Here is a 17,440-nt window from a genome sequence, read left to right as displayed (position 1 = left end):
CCCCAACCAGGGGAAACATCTTAGCTGCATCTACCCTGTCTATCCCTTTAAGTATCTTGTAGGTTTCAATGAGATCGCCTCTCATTCATCAAAACTCTAGAGAAAACAGGTCCAGTTTCCCCAATCTCTCTCTTCATAAGACAGTCCCACCATCCCGGGAACAAGTCCGGTGAACCTTTGTTGCACTTCTTCTATGGCAATAATATCCTTCCTAAAGTAAGGGGACCAAAACTGCACACAGTACTCCAGGTGCAATCTAACCAAGGTTCTATACAATTGAAGCAAGTCTTCGCTACTCTTGTACTCAAATATATCATTAGCCTTACTAATTGCTTGCTGCACCTGCATGATAGCTTTCAGTGACTTATTGACAAGGACACCCAGGTCCCTTTGTACATCTACACTTTCTAATTTCTTACCATTTAAGACATGCTCTGCACATTTGTACCTCCTACCAAAATGGATAACCTCATATTTTTCCACATTATATTCCATCTGCCACGTTCTTGCCCACTCATTAAGTCTGTCCAAATCCCCTTGAAGCTGCTTTGCATCTTCCTCACAACACATATTCCCACCTAGTTTTGGGTCATCTTCAAACTGGTCCCCAAATCCAAATCATTGATATATATTGTGAACAGCTGGGGCCCAAGCACTGATCCCTGCGGTACCCCACTAGTCACAGCCTGCCAATGCGAGAATGACCCATTTATTCCTACTCTCTGCTTTCTGCATGTTAACCAATCCTTAATCCATGCCAGCATATTATCTCCTATCCCATGTGCTTTAATTTTGCTAACCAACCTCCTCTGGGGGACTTTATCAAAAGCCCTCTGAAAATCCAAGTATACTACGTCCACCTTTATCAATTCTGTTAGTAACATTCTCAAAAAACTCCAACAGGTTAATCGCTTCCCCATTCTTAAATATTGGGGTGACATTTGCTACCTTCCAACCTGCAGGAACTGTTCCAGAATCCATAGCATTTTGGAAGATGATCACCAATGCATCCACTATCTCCATAGCTACCTCTTTCAATAATCTGGGATGTAGAATATCAGGTCCTGGGGATTTATCAACCTTCATCGCCATTAATTTCTCCAATACAACCTTTTTACTAATACTAATTTCCTTCAATTCCTCATTCTCCCTGGGGTCCCTTGGATCTCTAATTCTGGGAGATTTCTTGTATCTTCCTCAGTGAAGACAGACACAAAGTAATCATTTAGCTTCTCTGCCATTTTTCTATTCCCCATTATAAATTCTCCTGACTCTGCCTGTAATGGACCCACATTTGTCTTAGCCAAACGTTTCCTTTTTACGTACCTGTGGAAGCTTTTACAGTCCGTTTTATGTTTTTTGCTAGTTCACATTCATATTCTATTCTCCCTTTCTTTATCAGTTTCTTGGTCCTCCTTTGCTATATTCTAAAATCCTCCCAATCCTCAAGTTTACTACTATTTCTCGCAACTTTATAGGGCTTTTCTTTTACTCTTATACAATCCTTAACTTCCTTTGTTAGCCATGGTTCAATGCCTTTAACTTTTGGGGTTTTCCTGCCTTTTGTGCTGTAAACTATGTAATATTTCTTTAAAGACTATCCATTTTCTATGCACTGTCATACCTTTTAATGTATTTTCCCAATCCACCTCAGCCAATTTGTCCCTCATAGCTTCATAATTTCCTTTGTTCAAATTTAACACCTTGGCTTTAAATTGAACAACCTCACTTCCAAACATAATGTAAAATTCTATCATATTATGGTCACTCATCCCTAAAGGTTATTTTACAACAAGATTATTAATTAGCCCTTTCTCATTACATAATACTAGATTTAAAATAGCCTGTTCTGTAGTCGATTCCTCAACATACTGCTCTAGAAAACCATACCTCTATTTGGGCCTTTAAATCATCTACCTTGTTGCAAATGCTGTGTGCATTCAGGTAGAGTGCCCTTAACCTTGTCTTCTTGACATTATACATTCTAAGCCGAGGTGATGCTCGCCTTTGTTTCGCCTGCCTTCTAATGTCACTTGCTACTTTTCTACCGCCTGTTACCAGCTTTACTTCCTTCCAGTTTGAGTTACCCCTCAGGTTCCCATCCCCCAACAAGCTAGTTTAAACCCTCCCCAACAGCACTTGCAAATCTTCCTGCGAGGTGGGACCCTCTGAGAGAAGAAATTCCTCCTCATCTTCATCTTAAAAGGGAAACACCTTATTTTGAAACTGTGCCCTCTAGTTCTAGATACCCCCACGAGGGACAACATCCTCTCAGCATCTACCCGTCAAGCCCCCTCAGAATCTTATATGTTTCAGGAAGCTCATCTCTCATTCTTCTAAACTCCAATGAGTTTAGACTCAACCTGCTCAACCTTTCCTCATAAGACAACCCCTTCAACCCAGAAGTCAGCCTAGTGAACCTTCTCTGAACTGCTTCAAATGCAAGTATATCCCTCCTTAAGTAAGGTGACCAAAACTGTACACAGTACTCTAGATAGGATCTCACCAATGCCCTGTACAGTTATAACAAGTCTTCCAGTTATATTCCACCTTGCAATAAAGGCCAACATTTTATTTGCCTTCCTAATTATTTGCTGAAGCTGCATGCTAATGTTTTGTGATTCGTGTACAAGGACACCAGATCACTCTGCACCGCAGCATTCTGCAGTCTCTTTCCATTTAAATAATATTCTGCTTTTCTATTCTTCCTGCCAAAGTGGACAACCTCACATTTTCCCACAAATTTGTCAAATACAATTTCCTTTTCACATGTTGACTCTGCCTGATTGCATTATAATTTTCTAAATGTCCTGCTACTGCATCCTTAATAATGGATTCTAGCATTTTCCCAATGACAGATGTTAGGCTAACTGACCCATAGTTTCCTGTTTTCTGTCGCCCCTTCCCCCCCTCCCCACCACTTTCTTGCATAGAGGTGTTACATTTGCAGTTTTCCAAACTGCTGGGACCTTTTCAGAATCTTGGAAATTTTGGGAGATTACAACCAACACATCCAACATCTCTGCAGCCATTTCTTTTAAGACCCTAGGATGCAGGCCATCAGGTCCAGGGGACTTGTCAGCTTTTAGGTTTTTTTTAGTTCATTTCATAGGATGTGGGTGTCGCTGGCAAAGTCAGCATTTGTTGCCCATCCCTAATTGCCTTTGAGAAGGTGGTTTTGAACCACCTTCTTGAACCACTGCAGTCCGTCTGGTGCAGCTAAATTCACAGTGCTGTTAGGGAGAGAGTTCCAGTGACAGTGAAGGAACGGCGGTACCGTTCCAAGTCAGGATGGTGTGAGACTTGGAGGCGAACTTGCAGGTGGTGGTGTTCCCATGCATTTACTGCCCTTGTTCTTCTAGGTGGAAGAAATTGCAGGTTTGGAAGGTGCTGTTGAAAGAGTCTTGGTGAGTTGCTGCAGTGCATCTTGTAGATGGTACACATAGCTGCCACTGTGCGTCGGTGGTGGAGGGAGTGAATGTTTGTGAATGGGGTACTAATCAAGCCGGCTACTTTGTTCTGGATGGTGTCAAGCGTCTTGAATGTTGTTGGAGCTGCACCCATCCAGGCAAGTGGAGAGTATTCCATCACACTCCTGACTTGTGCCTCGTAGATGGTGGACAGGCTTTGGGGAGTCAGGAGGTGAGCTACTCACTGCAGGATTCTTAGCCTCTAACCTGCTCTTGTAGCTACAGTGGGCTGGGTTTTACCAGCCCCTCGGCGTGTGGATCGTGGCAGAGAGACCTGTAAAATGCTTACAGGAGCGACCCGCCACAACACCAAGAAGGCTCCGCCGGACATTAGCGGCGGTGGTGATGCTGTGGTGCGGCCCCCCCCCCCCTCCGGCCGCTTGGCGGCGGGGCCTTCATTAAAATATGGAAATGAGATTACTTAAAATGCAAATGAACTTACATGTTGGCAGTGGCCGTCCCACATCGCTTTAACGGCTGCCCATTGCAACCCGCGTGCCTTCGGAACAGAGTTCTGAGGCGAGAAACTGGTGGGGAGGGGGGAGGACTAAAATGATCAGGATGGGGTTGGCGGGGGGGGGGCGGTGGGAAACGGAGAAAACATTTTTTGTTGGCTGTGGGGATGGTTGGAAGGGGTTGACGGGCAAATGTTACAAGGTTGGAGAGGAAAGTTCACAATGTCAATAAAGTTTATTCGGGGTCGGGGTGGCCCTAAAGCAGCCATTTGGGGGTGGGTTGAAAGGGCCTCCAGGTTTCAATAAATCTTTTTGATGAGGTGTAAATGAATTCCCCTTTAAATATTAAAATTTCATCTAAGGGCATGGAAGGCCTTTAAAATTGGCGTTGGCGTCTGCCGGATGCCATTGCCAGGGAGTTAGTGGCTGCCTCCTCTCTGTCATCGGAGGCCGCTCTGCCCCCTCCATTTAAATGAGCCTCCCCCAATTATCGCGGGGGCTCAGCAGTGGCACTTCCGTGTCGAAAGGCTGCCGACTTCACAGTGCGCCTCTGCACGCGCTGATAAAATTGTTTTAAGTTCCTCCCTCCCTTTTACCTCTTGATCTTTTGGCTATTCTTGGGATGATTTTTATGTCTTCTACTGTGAAGACAGATACAAAATACTCCACCAAAATCTCCATCATTTCCTTGTTTCCCATTATTATTTCCCCAGTCTCATTCTCTTTTTCTTGTTTTTATAGAATTAGTTTTGGTTTTCTTCCTTTCACATTCACATACAGAGCAGCCACAATCTTACTTCAACAACTGAACAGGTTCGAGGGACTGAATGACCATCTCTTGTTCCTACGGTCCTATATTAGCATCCAGTTGTTCAACAGCCTGTGTGGGCAATATACCACTTTTAAGTTGCTGATAAAGTTGCATTGATCAAGGTGAGAGATGGTCATACTGAAGAAACAGTAAATCCAGGGAGGTATTTTCTCAATTCAATTTAGTAGAGCTCCCTCTAACCTGGTGCAACATACTTCAACTCTACCTGTAGAAACAAGGATCCCACATAATGGTAGAACCATAGAAATGAACACAACTTGTCCCATCCTGTCTGTGTTGGCTTCTTCCTCAAGCAAGTTAAAACTAATCTACTTTCTCCCCCTTGACCACTATCTTGCTGTGCTTGTTATAATCAGAACCAGCTCAGCATCATTTAGAGCGTTGCATTCAGCTCTGAGCACCGTAGCTCAGGAAGGATATATTGGAGTGGGTTCAGCTCAGATTCACCAGAATGTTACCGAGGCTGAAAGGATTCAAATTGACAGGTTGCGTACATTAGGCTCATATTCCCTCGAGTAAAGAAGATTAAGGGGTGAACAAATTGAGATATTTAAAATGATTAAAGGATTTTATAGTGTAGATAGAAACTATTTGCTCCAGTGGGGGAGTCAAGCACAAGAGCTCAGCCACGCAGGGATGATTTCAGGAAGCACTTCTTCACACAAGGGACAGTGGAAATCTATAACTCTCTCCGCCAAAAATACTTTGCGGTTAATTAAAAATTTGAAAATTGAGATTGATACATTTTTGCTCGACAAGATTATTAGTTAAATGGAGTTAAGCTACAAATCAGCCATGCTCTCATTGAATGGCGGAACAGCGGTGTTGCTCAACAATTTTTTCCATTTTCTGTTTTAACCAGTAAATTAGCAATGTTAAAGTGAGTTATTTACCGGAGCTGGTTGTTGTGGGTATTTCTCCACACGGATGCAAGGGTTTCGTCTGGTGCCGAACGAAGAAGCTGGACAAGCTGCAGAAATTTCGCTGGGGTGTCAGAATGGATCTTCTCTTGGTTGTGCAGTTCCAAGTTATTCAGGGTTTCAAGTATCTACAAAAGTAAGGAAGTTACATAGAATTAGAATTTTATGGCACAGAAACAGGGATTCGGCACAACAGGTCTATGCTGGGTGTTTCTGTTCCACACAAGCCTTCTCCCACCCTTCTTTAGCTCATCCCGTCAGCATATCCTTCTATTCCTTTCTCTCTCATGTATTTATCTAGCATCCCCTTAACTGTATCTCTGTACTATTCGCCACAACTACTCCATGTGGTAGCAAGTTTCACATCCTCAACACTCTCTGGTTGATACTAAATTCCCCATTGGAATTATTAGGGACTATCTTACAATAACAATAATGCCTAATTTTGATCTCCCCGCATCTCTACATTTACCCTATAAAATTGCTTCAATAATATTAAAGACCTCTATCCCTCTATCATTTATCACATGTCAGAAGTCTATGATATTAAGAAAACTAAGCTGTTTGGAAGCTGCAAAGGAATATAATCCGGTTAAGGGATTGGACAAGGAGGAGGGGAGATGGAGTATAATGAGGGGAGATGGAGTATAATGTGGGGAAATGTGAAATTATCCACTTTGGTCGGAAGAATAGAAAGGCATAATAATTTTTAAAAGGTGAGAGACTATTAAATGTTGGCATTCGGAGGGATTTAGGGGTCAAAAGAACAAAGAACAGTACAGCACAGGAACAGGCCATTCGGCCCTCCAAGCCTGCGCCGAAATTTTTAGAAAGGGTCCTTGTACACGAATCACAGGAAGTTAATATGCAGATACGGCAAACAATTAAGAAGGTAAATGGAATGTTAGCCTTTATTTCAATGGAGAAGGAAGTCCTGCTGGAATTATATAGGGTTTTGATGAGACCACACCTGGAGAACTTTGCACAGTTTTGCTCTCCATACCTAAGGAAGGATATACTTACCTTAGAGGTGGGGCAAAGATTCACGAGATTGATTCCTGGCCTGAGAGGGCTGGCCTATGAGGAGAGATTGAGTAGATTGGGCCTGTTTTAGCTGGATTTTAGAAGAATGAGAGGTGATCTCATTGAAACATATAAAATTCCGAGAGGGCTTGACTGGGTAAATACTGAGAATATGTTTCCCCTGACTGGAGAGCCTAGAACTAGTGGTTACAGTCTCAGAATAAGAGGTCAGCCATTTAGGACTGAGATGAGGAGAAATTTTTTCACTCAGACGGTTGTGAATCTTTGGAATTGTCTGACCCAGAGAGCTGTGGATGCTCAGTCGTTGAGTATATTCAAGACTTAGATTGATAGATTCTTGGGTGCTAAAGGAATCAAGGGATATGGGGATAGGGCAGGAAAGTGAAGTTGATGTAGAAGATCAGCCATGATCTTATTGAATGGCAAGGGCCGAAAGGCCTACTAATGCTCCTATTACATCCTTTACAGTTTCACCGGAGGAAGTAAGATGCAAATAGTATTTTGGTGATATTTACCGCTTTTTCCACATTTTGGGGTTTCATTAATTGTATTGGTCTGTGAAGTACATTCTTGTCAAAATTATATTTCAAGGTTCCTCGTTCTACAAACTGAACTTGCAGCTGATGCATTACTGCAGCCTTGATATTAACCAGCACGAGGATTTGCCTGTAAATCGAATGTAGAAAAGCTATAGGCAATGTGAGCAACAGGAGAAGTTCAAACAACATTACAGAGGAGAAAATCAGGATTAGATTATTACAAGTGAGAAAAACCAAGAAGCTTTTGTTTCGCAGCAAAACAGAAGAAAGCAAACTCCGTTACAGAGATCAAGAGAAATTAAAATTTTAAGTGAAGAAATTAAAGTTAATGGTACAATGGAGCCATATCCAAAACACTACCTAGCTTCCATTATAGCAGCTCCATCAAGTTCATGGAATGGTGTAAACTGATGCACTTCTTGAACTTTGGCTTCTTGAAGGATCGCACCAGCTGCCGTAGGTTTTAGGAGATGGGTGAAAGTAGCAGATGCACGTATATTCCTGCTTCTCTGCAAAATGGAAACAGCATCATGGTTACCATTCTGTCTACCTTTATTAATAGGTTCAATAACAACAACCTCTAATTGTATAGCACCCTTCATGTAATAAAACGTCCCAGGAGCATTATAAATGAAAATTTGACACTGAGCCACGTAAGGAGATACAACGGCAGATGACCAAAAGCTTGAGAGTCTTAAAGGAGGAAAGTGAGTTGGAGAGGCAGAGAGGTTTAGGGAGAGAATTCCAGAACTTAGGGCCCAGGCAGCTGAAGGCACGACCGCCAATGGTGGAGCAATTGAAATCAGTGATGCTGAAGAGGCCAGAATTAGAGGAGTGCAGAGATCTCGGAGGGTTGTGGGGCTGAAGGACTTTACAGAGATAGGGAGGGGTGAGGCCATGGAGGGATTTGAAAACAAGGATGAGAATTTTAACATCAAGGCGCTGTTTGACCAAGAGCCAAAGTAAGTCATTGAGCACAGAGGTGATGGGGGAACAGGAATTGATGTGAGATAGGATAAGACAACAGAATTTGGATTGACCTCAAGTTTAAAGAGGGTAGAATGTGGAAGATCAGCCAGGAGTGCATTGGAATAGTCAGGTCCAGAGGTATCAAAGGTATGGATGAGGGTTTCAGCAGAAGATGAGCTGAGATGGGGGTGGGGGGGCGGGGGGGGTGGGGAGTCAGAAAACAAGGTCAAGTACCTAACTCCCCCAACCCATCATAGAGATGAAACAGCGAAGTTTTCACTAGGGAAATGGATCAGAATATATGATCATCTTGGGATAGAGATTCCACTCATTTTTACAACTGAAACAGGCATAAAGATCAGGGAATTTTTAACTTTAAATAAATTACGCCCAAAACCGCTTAAGCTCATGTTTCCTGTGACCCTTTCTGCTCGTTCAAGATGCAATTCGCCCAGATCAGGCCCCGCCCACAAAATTGGTCACGTCCCCTTGTCGAAATTCTGAGATTGCAGGAAGGCTCTTCGAAGTACGCGCATTTTCTGAGGTGTGCAGGCACGAGTCAACATGTTTTAAACATTTAATCATGTCATTTACTAAGAAATTGACTAGTTTACATCCGTGAAACTATTAAACAGTTCATTACAGTGCTTATAAAGTCATTTTCCACGATTTTAAAACAGATCACTCACAGGTTGTAGACTGGACACACTTATTAAAAATACTTATTTTTGGTGGTAAATCCATTTTTGGCTGTATTAATCAAACTGCACCATAGAAACGAAAGAAAAGTTACAGCATAGAAGGAGGCCATTCAGCCCATTGTGTCTGCGCCGGCTAAAGAAAAACTAGCCGCCCAATCTGATCCCACCTTCCAGCATCTGGTCCGTAGCCTTGCAGCTTGCAGCACTTCAGGTGCAGGTCCAGGTACCTTTTAAAAGAATTGAAGGTTTCTGCCTCCACCACCATTCCTGGCAGTGAATTCCAGACACCCACCATCCTCTGGGTGAAAATGTTTTTCCTCATGTCCCCTCTAATCCTTCTGTCAATCACCTTAAATCTGTACCCTCTGGTAATTGACCTCTCCGCTCGGGGAAACAGGTCCTTCCTGTCTACTCTATCTAGGCCCCTCATAATTTTGTACACCTCAATTAAGTCACCCCTCAGCCTCCTCTCTTCTAAGGAAAACAACCCTAACCTATCCAATCTTTCCTTAGAGCTGCAATTTTCAAGCCCTGGCAACATTCTTGTAAATCTCCTCTGTACTCTCTCCAGAGCAATTATGTCCTTCCTGTAATGTGGTGACCAGAACTGTACGCAATACTCCAGCTGTGGCCTAACAGCATCTTATACAGTTCCAGCAGGTTAACACTCTTAAATACATCGAGGAATACTTTTCAAACGAAAAAGAAACAATTATGTTCTGTTACGATGCACAATTGTGCCGCTTCATGGAAGAGTTTACATTTGTGAGAAGGCAAAGCAATCTTAGAGAGAACTTGAAGCCTAACCTAACCACCGCAATTTTGAGCGCATTTTGGGCGCAATTTCCCGACTGCACCTGAGCGGAAACTCTACCCCTGGTCTTTATTATGAGTTTTGTAGATAACATTTGGAGTTACAGAGAAGAAAAATCTTAATTGATGAGGTTTACCTGTTGACAGGTAGGACAGAGATCTGCGTAAGCCACACCAGTGTACGTCATAACCTTCTCCTGACAGTCGTTCAAGTCTTTCGATTTGGTGACAGTAATTCGTTGAGCTTTCTTGTTTTCCTGAATGATGTAATTTGTGAGGCAAACACCTTCAATTCCAGCCTATAGGTAGGAAAAGAAATGTCTTTATTACAAGGAGATTGGAGTACAAGAATAAGTACAAGAATACAACTGTATAGGGCTTAGGTGCGTGAGTACTGTGCACAGTTTTGGTCTCCATATCTAAGGAATGATATAATTGCATTGGAGACGGTGCAGTAAAGGGTCACTAGATTGGTCCCTGGGATGTATGGGTTGTCTTATGATAAAAGGCTGAGTGGTGGCGCAGTGGTTAGCACCGCAGCCTCACAGCTACAGCAACCCGGGTTCAGTTCTGGGTACTGCCTGTGCGGAGTTTGCAAGTTCTCCCTGTGACCGCATGGGTTTCCGCCGGGTGCTCCGGTTTCCTCCCACAGCCAAAGACTTGTAGGTTGATAGGTAAATCGGCCATTGCAAATTGCCCCTAGTGTAGGTAGGTGGTAAAAGAATGGTGGGGATGTGGTAGGGAATATGGGGTTAATGTAGGATTAGTATAAATGGGTGGTTGTTGGTCAGCACAGACTTGGTGGGCCGAAGGGCCTGTTTCAGTGCTGTATTCTCTTAAAAAAAAATTGGGCCTATACTCACTGGAGTTTATAAGAATGACAGGAGATCTTATTGCAACATACAAGATTCTGAAGAGGCTTGACAGGGTAGACAACAAGAGGTGAGTAGAAATTTCTTCACTCAAAGGGTTGTGAATCTTTAGAATTCTCTATTCCAGAGGGTTGTGGATGCTCCATCATTGAATATATTTAAGGCTGAGATAGATAGGTTTTTAGTCTATCAGGGAATCGAGGGATATGGGGAGTGGGCAGGAAAGTGGAGTTAAGCAGAGGTTCAGCCAGGATCGGAGTGACTCGAGGGGCATATGATCTACTGCTGCTCTGATTTCTTATGCTCTTATGTCATTTATTATGTAATACATGAAGTAGTACCAGGGCAAGGGCTGCCGATGTAGGTTAAAAAAATGGTACCTCTTGCAACACATAGAAATTTTGTGACTTCTTCATGGTGATTTGAAAAATGTTGAGGATTCCTCTGTGGATATTCAGGACATCTTCTAGCAAGTCCGCAGGGGCGTAGATGTTTCCCACTCGGCCATTGCTGTACTCAAACTTCACGGGCTTGATCAGCTCTGCAGCCAGTTTCTGCGACAGTTTACGTGCTGAGGTGAAGGGGTCCCTTGGCCAAATGCCATTGTACTCCAGAGTCTGAGCATGTGTGATCTGAGAAACAAATGAAGAAAGTGTGTGTTTATTATAGATGCCGAAAGCTGTGTGGCGCTGTCAGACTCAAAGGTTGCCAAGGTGTTAGTAAAGAACTTACGCAGAACCTTTCAATGCTGTGAAACCTGCCAAGGCATGTTGCAAAGGGTGGAGTGGAGAGAAATGGACGCCGAGCAGAAATTAGTGGAAATAATCAAAGGTGTGTCCAGAGAAGGGTTTTAAGGAGGTTTTTGAAGACACGGATAGATTTTAGAAGATTTCAAAATGATGGGTTCCTTTTACAAGTTGGGCAGTGGTGTAGTGGTAATGTCACTGGACTAGTAATCCAGGGACCCAGGCCAATGCTTTGGAGATATGGGTTCGAATCCCACCATGACAGATGGTGAGATTTTCATCGGTTTGCTCTAAATCTGGTCTAACGGTGACCGTCAAGCCATTGTCGATTGTTGTAAAAACCCATCTGGTTCACTAATGTCCTTTAGTGAAGGAAATCTGCCATCTTTACCTGGTCTGGTCTACATGTAACTCCAGACCCACAGCAATGTGGTTGACTCTTAACTGCCCTCTGAAATGGCCTAGCAAGACACTCAGTTGTCCAGGGCAATTAGGGATGGGCAACAAATATTGGCCTTGCCAGCGAGGCCCACATCCCACGAATGAATAAAAAAAATCCCACGCACATGTAAGCAGCATGCCTACACGAAAGGCTTGCTACAACATACAGTGATACAGTAAACCATTGGTGTGATGAAAACACTTCCACTGTTTGAACTGCTCTGGAAGAGCTCTGCAGTATTTGGCAGAGCAAGTGTCTAGATTTGTGGTGGTCTACTGCATACTGTACAGTCTCACCATCATGAGGGAACAGCCCTTATCAGAAGCTAGATGAGGAACAGGAGCATGAGGAAGAGGAAAGTGGGAGACAACCTAGACAGCACCTTTCTGGCCGGGCTGAGCATGAACAACTCATCAGGCTGCAAAACCGGTAACTCCAACCAGAATTACCCCTTTACCATTAAATCCTACACCTTCCCTTCCCTCTCTCACTGACCATCGCAGCGACCACAATGCAAAAATAAAAGCCACCACAAAATAAACATTCCAAACCAAATTTACGAATCAAACCATCCAATTACATATAAATGTTAACTCATCATCTTTGTGCATTCCCTTCATGCCTGTCTTCCGTGTTCTTTTGCCTGCCCTACTGCTCCTATGCAGTGCTACCCCAGTGGCTGCAGCATGGCTGGTGGGAGGCTGCTGACCTTAAGAGGGAGGAATACTGCAGATGGCCTTGGAGGATGCCCTCGAGCAGCTCTGGGTCTAGAAAGCCTGGCTTCAGACTGCATCACCTCAGCATGGGCAGCAGCAGTCTGGACTGGCTGGCTGACAGGCAACAGCAAGGGCACTGTTGGCGTGGCACTGTTGGGAACACAAATGCTGTCATTCTGAGAGATGACAGCAGGCTCGGGCTCCATGGAGCCACAGTCACTCTCCTGGTGGGGGACGCCTCAGCAATCCTAGTAATCTGTTGGAGGACAGATTGGCGGACTGCTGTGACACCCTGAAAGCCCCTTTCAAACTGGTATCTGTAGCCATGATGGCAGCAATCTGAACGTGCATGGTGGCAAACTGACCTTGCATGATAGAAGTTTGAACTTCCACTGCAGCCCTCAGATGTAAGGTGGCTTCTCCTTGTACTGTAATGGAAGTTGAGACACTGGCTATCATGGTCAGTCTACAAGTGTGCTAATGGAGTTGGCCACTACTTCCATGATGGAAAGAATGGGCTCCAAGCTCTGTGCAAAGTCCTGTGCAAAGTTAGTGCTAGACTCTTCCATGCTTCTTGATATTGACAAAAGGCTTTCTGGCAGGCTTCCCAATGCACCAACTATCTCATTGTGTTTACCCAATCGCCTTCTTCTGTAGCCTGCTCCATTGAAGTGCTCATCTGAGTCCTCTGTACTCGAACTCGGTGTGACCTCACCCTCCAGGGAGCTAGCCCATGTGCTATCCCAGCCCCCTGCCCTACCTCTGAGCCAATGGCTGGTAGTGTGAGATTGTGTGACAATGATTTTTCATTATCACTGTCTTCTGCTCTTTTGCCTCTTCCACAATTGCCTGGTCAGTTTGCAGTTCTTAGGTATCTGAATAGAGAAAGGCACAATAGTAAGATTGAGGCATGGGGAGGTGGGGGTGAAAGTAAAATGCTAGTTAGGCCACAGCTGGAGTACTGTGTACAGTTCCGGTCACCACACTATAGGAAGGATGTGATTGCACTGGAGAGGGTGCAGAGGAGATTCACCAGGATGTTGCCTGGGCTGGAGTGTTTCAGCTATGAAGAGAGACTGAAAATGCTAGGGCTGTTTTCCTTAGAGCAGAGAAGGCTGAGGGGGGACCTGATTCTAGTGTACAAAATTATGAGGGGCATTGATAGATTAAATAGGAAGAAACCTTTTCCCTTAGTGGAGGGGTCAATAACCAGGGGGCATAGATTTAAGGTAAGGGGCAGGAGGTTTAGAGGGGATTTGAGGAAAAAAAATTTCACCCAGAGGGTGGTTGGAATCTGGAACACAGTGCCTGAAGAGATGGTAGAGGCAGGAACCCTCACAACATTTAAGAAGCATTTAGATGAGCACTTGAAACACTATAGCATACAAGGCTACGGGCCAAGTGCTGGAAAATGGGATTAGAATAGTTAGGTGCTTGATGGCCGGCACAGACACGATGGGCTGAAGGGCCTGTTTCTGTGCTGTATGACTCTACGGCTCTAAGGGAAAGAAATGAGCATAAACAGGGTTTCTGAGGTTTAAAGATGAAAAGTGAAATTTACTAAACTTAAACTCTAATTCAGTTAACGCCTACGGATACATGCCATGCACCACGTTAGCATGCATACGTGATACGCACATGCAAATAGAGACAGAAAAGAGCAGAAGAAAAAGTAAAGTGGAGAGGTTTGAGGCAATATCTGAAGAGTTTCTTGTTACTGTGCTTCGAGCTCACGGTAGAGTCCTTGCTTGTAGGTAGTTCTTGCTTTTCGTTGGGGCCTAGTATTCTTCTTAAACCTTGTTCACTGTAGGAGACTTTTCGCTGTTGGGGTTCCTGTGTCTTCAATGGATTCCAAAGCTGGTGAGAAAGATGAGAGCAGACAGGAGAGAGACGTTCTCAGTCCAGGATCCAGGAGCTTTCGGCCAGTTCAAAACTCTGTGGCAAGTTCAAATTCAAAAAGCTCAGGTTGCCCAGCAGGCTAGTCATGTGACTAATGGGTGTGACTACGGCCGTTTGTGTATTCGGCCATCTTAATAGTCAAACTGGAATGCGAGCACCTCCACCCTCAATGTCTGGTAATCAAAAGTCTATTGTGGATTAAATTGGAGCAGGGAGTAGCTCCTTTGTCTTTCCAAGAACTGTCTGTTAATATGCAAAAATGTCTCTCCAGCCAAGGATCCATTGTGGGTTTTTTTTAACCAGTTCTTTCTTCACTCCAGTAACAGTTTAAAATTAACGTTCATGTGGTGAAATTAATATTCCTCATTCTTGGCAGGTGGGGGCGTGCATGACACATATGAATGTGAGATATGAGTCGTGATTGATTGACATTGTTGGTAGGTGAGTGATGGGGGTGTGGTACATTGAGCAGTATGTGAGGCCAGTGGTGCAGGTGGTAGGATATGGTATTTGAAGATGTATTCACTGACCTTGACTTCTTAAGTGAGGTCACAGAACTTTTTCGGAGCACTGCATCCAGGTCCACAGGGCTGCATATCGGGTATTGACTGCCATGGCTATCTGGTGCTACCGCCTTCTGAGAGTTTGTCCAGAGGGTCTCCTGGTCCTCCTCTGCGCCTCCTTGACCAAAGTCTCTACTGGATCTCCCATGTCCTGCCATTATTATAACTTTTTCCACATCAGAATGATTTCTTCAATGACTTTCACCACCTGATTCAGCCACAATGGACCTGCCCTTTAAGAGGTGCCAGATACCTTCAGCTGTCGCTAGTCTGTCACAATCTTGACCCGCTGCTGAGACATGCAATCACTCAAAAGCACGATCAGCACTGGTTGCAACTGCAATCAGGTTCATTAGAAAGCGGCACAAAGTTGATGTGCTCCCTGCATCATAAAGCAACAGGCGTGGGTTAATCCCGCAGTGCGATCCCCACATCTGTTTTCTGCGGCGATTGAACTTATCTGCCGATCAATCATCACCCAATTGCACATCGAGTTACTCGATTGTACAGCACAGAAACTGTGCTCTAGAAACCCAATACCTTCCCTGCTTCTAAATGTCCATACACATTTCTTTTAATGATGTGACAGTTACCAAACATAGTTCTAGATTAGTTTACCTTAAGAAGGTAGGTGTTCTGCCCCAGTGGAATAATGTTCAGTCCACAGCTGATTTTCACACCAGCTCTGTTTAAACCACTTTCTGGAAGTCCAGTCAGAATAATACCTTCGTATACGTAAACATGCATCATGCCTTCGGTGAAACTGGGTTCTATGGGCAAGTTAAAATAACAGTAAGATACTGGCAGCAAAATCTACTAAGTGAAACATGTGTTCAAGACATTACTCTGTTTAACTAAAGAAAGTGGCACTTACCATACTTTAACTTTTGACTGCCTAGAAGAATAAATGAAAAAGAGTGAGCATAATTTGATATTGAATATCAAAATCTACCTTTTAAAATGAGGATAAAATTACATTGAATATGTGAATAACAAACAATTTTATGAACTCACCCACAAGGGATACAATCAACATGAAAATGATGACCCTCATGTTGACTATCAAATGAGACTTGGTGAATCCCAGCCAGTGATATAGCAGTTAATTCAGTACCACATGACTACGTTCTTTGGTTGAATAATTGACTTCTTATCGATCCCAAAGTCAAATTCTTTCTGAAACAGTATGATTTGATATAAAAGATCATTGACTTTACATAGATTAAGCGCACAGGTTACAGTGACCTGGTTGGAGTTTTTGTTGGGACATAGGGTGCATGTTTTGTTTAATAAGGTTTTGTTGTTGACCGAGCACTTGGACAAGTATGAGCTAACCAAAGAACAACATGAATTTGTGAAGGGTAGGTCACGTCTGACTAACTTAGCTGATTTTTTTTTTTGAGTAGGTCACTAGCATGGTGGAGAGGGGAGTGTCTATGAATATTATTCATGTGTATTTCAGAAGGCATTAACTGAAGTTCCACACAAGACATTATTAGGAAAAATGAAAGCACATGGAATTGGAGGTAACCTTGTGACATGGATTGGTAATTGGTTGGGAGGTAGGAGACAGAGAATAGGGATAAAGAAAACATTCTCTGATTGGTAGAGTGTGACGGTGGTGTTTCTCCAAGGATCTCTACTGGAGCAGCTCAGCACCATATATATCAATGACTTGGATGAAGGAATAGGTATATTACACTGTTAGGAGGCACACTGAGTTGTGTAGATGGGAACAATAACCAACAGAAACACATAGACAGGTGGCAAATGGAGCTCAATATAGGCAAGCATGAGGCCATCCACTTTGGGTCTGAGAAAGGCAAGTCGCAATATTTCCTTAATGGTTAGAGAGCAGGAACTGTGGAGCAACTGTGCCGATGCACACAAATTATTATAAGCTAGTGCGCAGAAAGAAAGACTTGCATTTATATAGCGCCTTTCATGACCACCAAACATCTCAAAGCACATTACTGCCAATGAAGTACTTTTTGAAGTATAGTCACTGTTCGTAATGCAGGAAACACAGCAGTCAGTTTGCACACAGTAAACTCCCACAAACAGCAATGTGACAATGACCAGATAACCTGTTTTTGTGATGTTGATCGAGGGATAAATATTGATCGGGACACCGGGGAGAACTCCCCTGCTCTACTTAAAATACTACCATGGAGTCGTTTATATCCACCTGAGAGGGCAGATGGGGCCTTGGTTTAACATCTCATCCAAGATACAGCACCTCTGGCAGTGCAGCCCTCCCTCTGTACTACACTGAAGCATCAGCCTTGATTTTTTTGCTCAACTCTCTGGAGTGTGACTATGAACCCAAAGCCTTCTGATTCAGAGCTGAGATTGCGACCAACTGTGCCACAGCTAACACATGTACAAAATGTAATTAAAAAGACTAATAGAATAGTCTTTATCCCAAGGTGTTTGACATTCAAAAGTGAAGTTTCAGT

The 17,440-nt window shown here is 43.6% G+C and overlaps 1 protein-coding gene across 1 annotated transcript in view; it reads right to left on the bottom strand.

Moving 5' to 3' along the window:
- The window catches only part of LOC137372639 (vitellogenin-like), an 80,392-nt gene extending 64,333 nt beyond the window's left edge, over window positions 1-16,059 (bottom strand). The window contains exons 1-8 of the mRNA XM_068036611.1: window positions 15,996-16,059; window positions 15,856-15,876; window positions 15,600-15,751; window positions 10,996-11,247; window positions 9,881-10,042; window positions 7,621-7,769; window positions 7,237-7,387; window positions 5,651-5,805 (exon numbers count right to left, since the gene is read on the bottom strand). Of these exons, the coding sequence (XP_067892712.1) occupies window positions 5,651-5,805; window positions 7,237-7,387; window positions 7,621-7,769; window positions 9,881-10,042; window positions 10,996-11,247; window positions 15,600-15,751; window positions 15,856-15,876; window positions 15,996-16,035 (1,082 nt within the window). The 5' untranslated portion in view covers window positions 16,036-16,059. The remainder of the gene's footprint in view (window positions 1-5,650; window positions 5,806-7,236; window positions 7,388-7,620; window positions 7,770-9,880; window positions 10,043-10,995; window positions 11,248-15,599; window positions 15,752-15,855; window positions 15,877-15,995) is intronic.
- Between the last annotated feature and the right edge of the window lie 1,381 nt (window positions 16,060-17,440).

The sequence above is a fragment of the Heterodontus francisci genome, chromosome 8 (assembly GCF_036365525.1).
Source record: "Heterodontus francisci isolate sHetFra1 chromosome 8, sHetFra1.hap1, whole genome shotgun sequence".
In the NCBI taxonomy this organism is placed as follows: domain Eukaryota; kingdom Metazoa; phylum Chordata; class Chondrichthyes; order Heterodontiformes; family Heterodontidae; genus Heterodontus; species Heterodontus francisci.
This window is presented reverse-complemented; position numbering and strand designations above follow the sequence as displayed.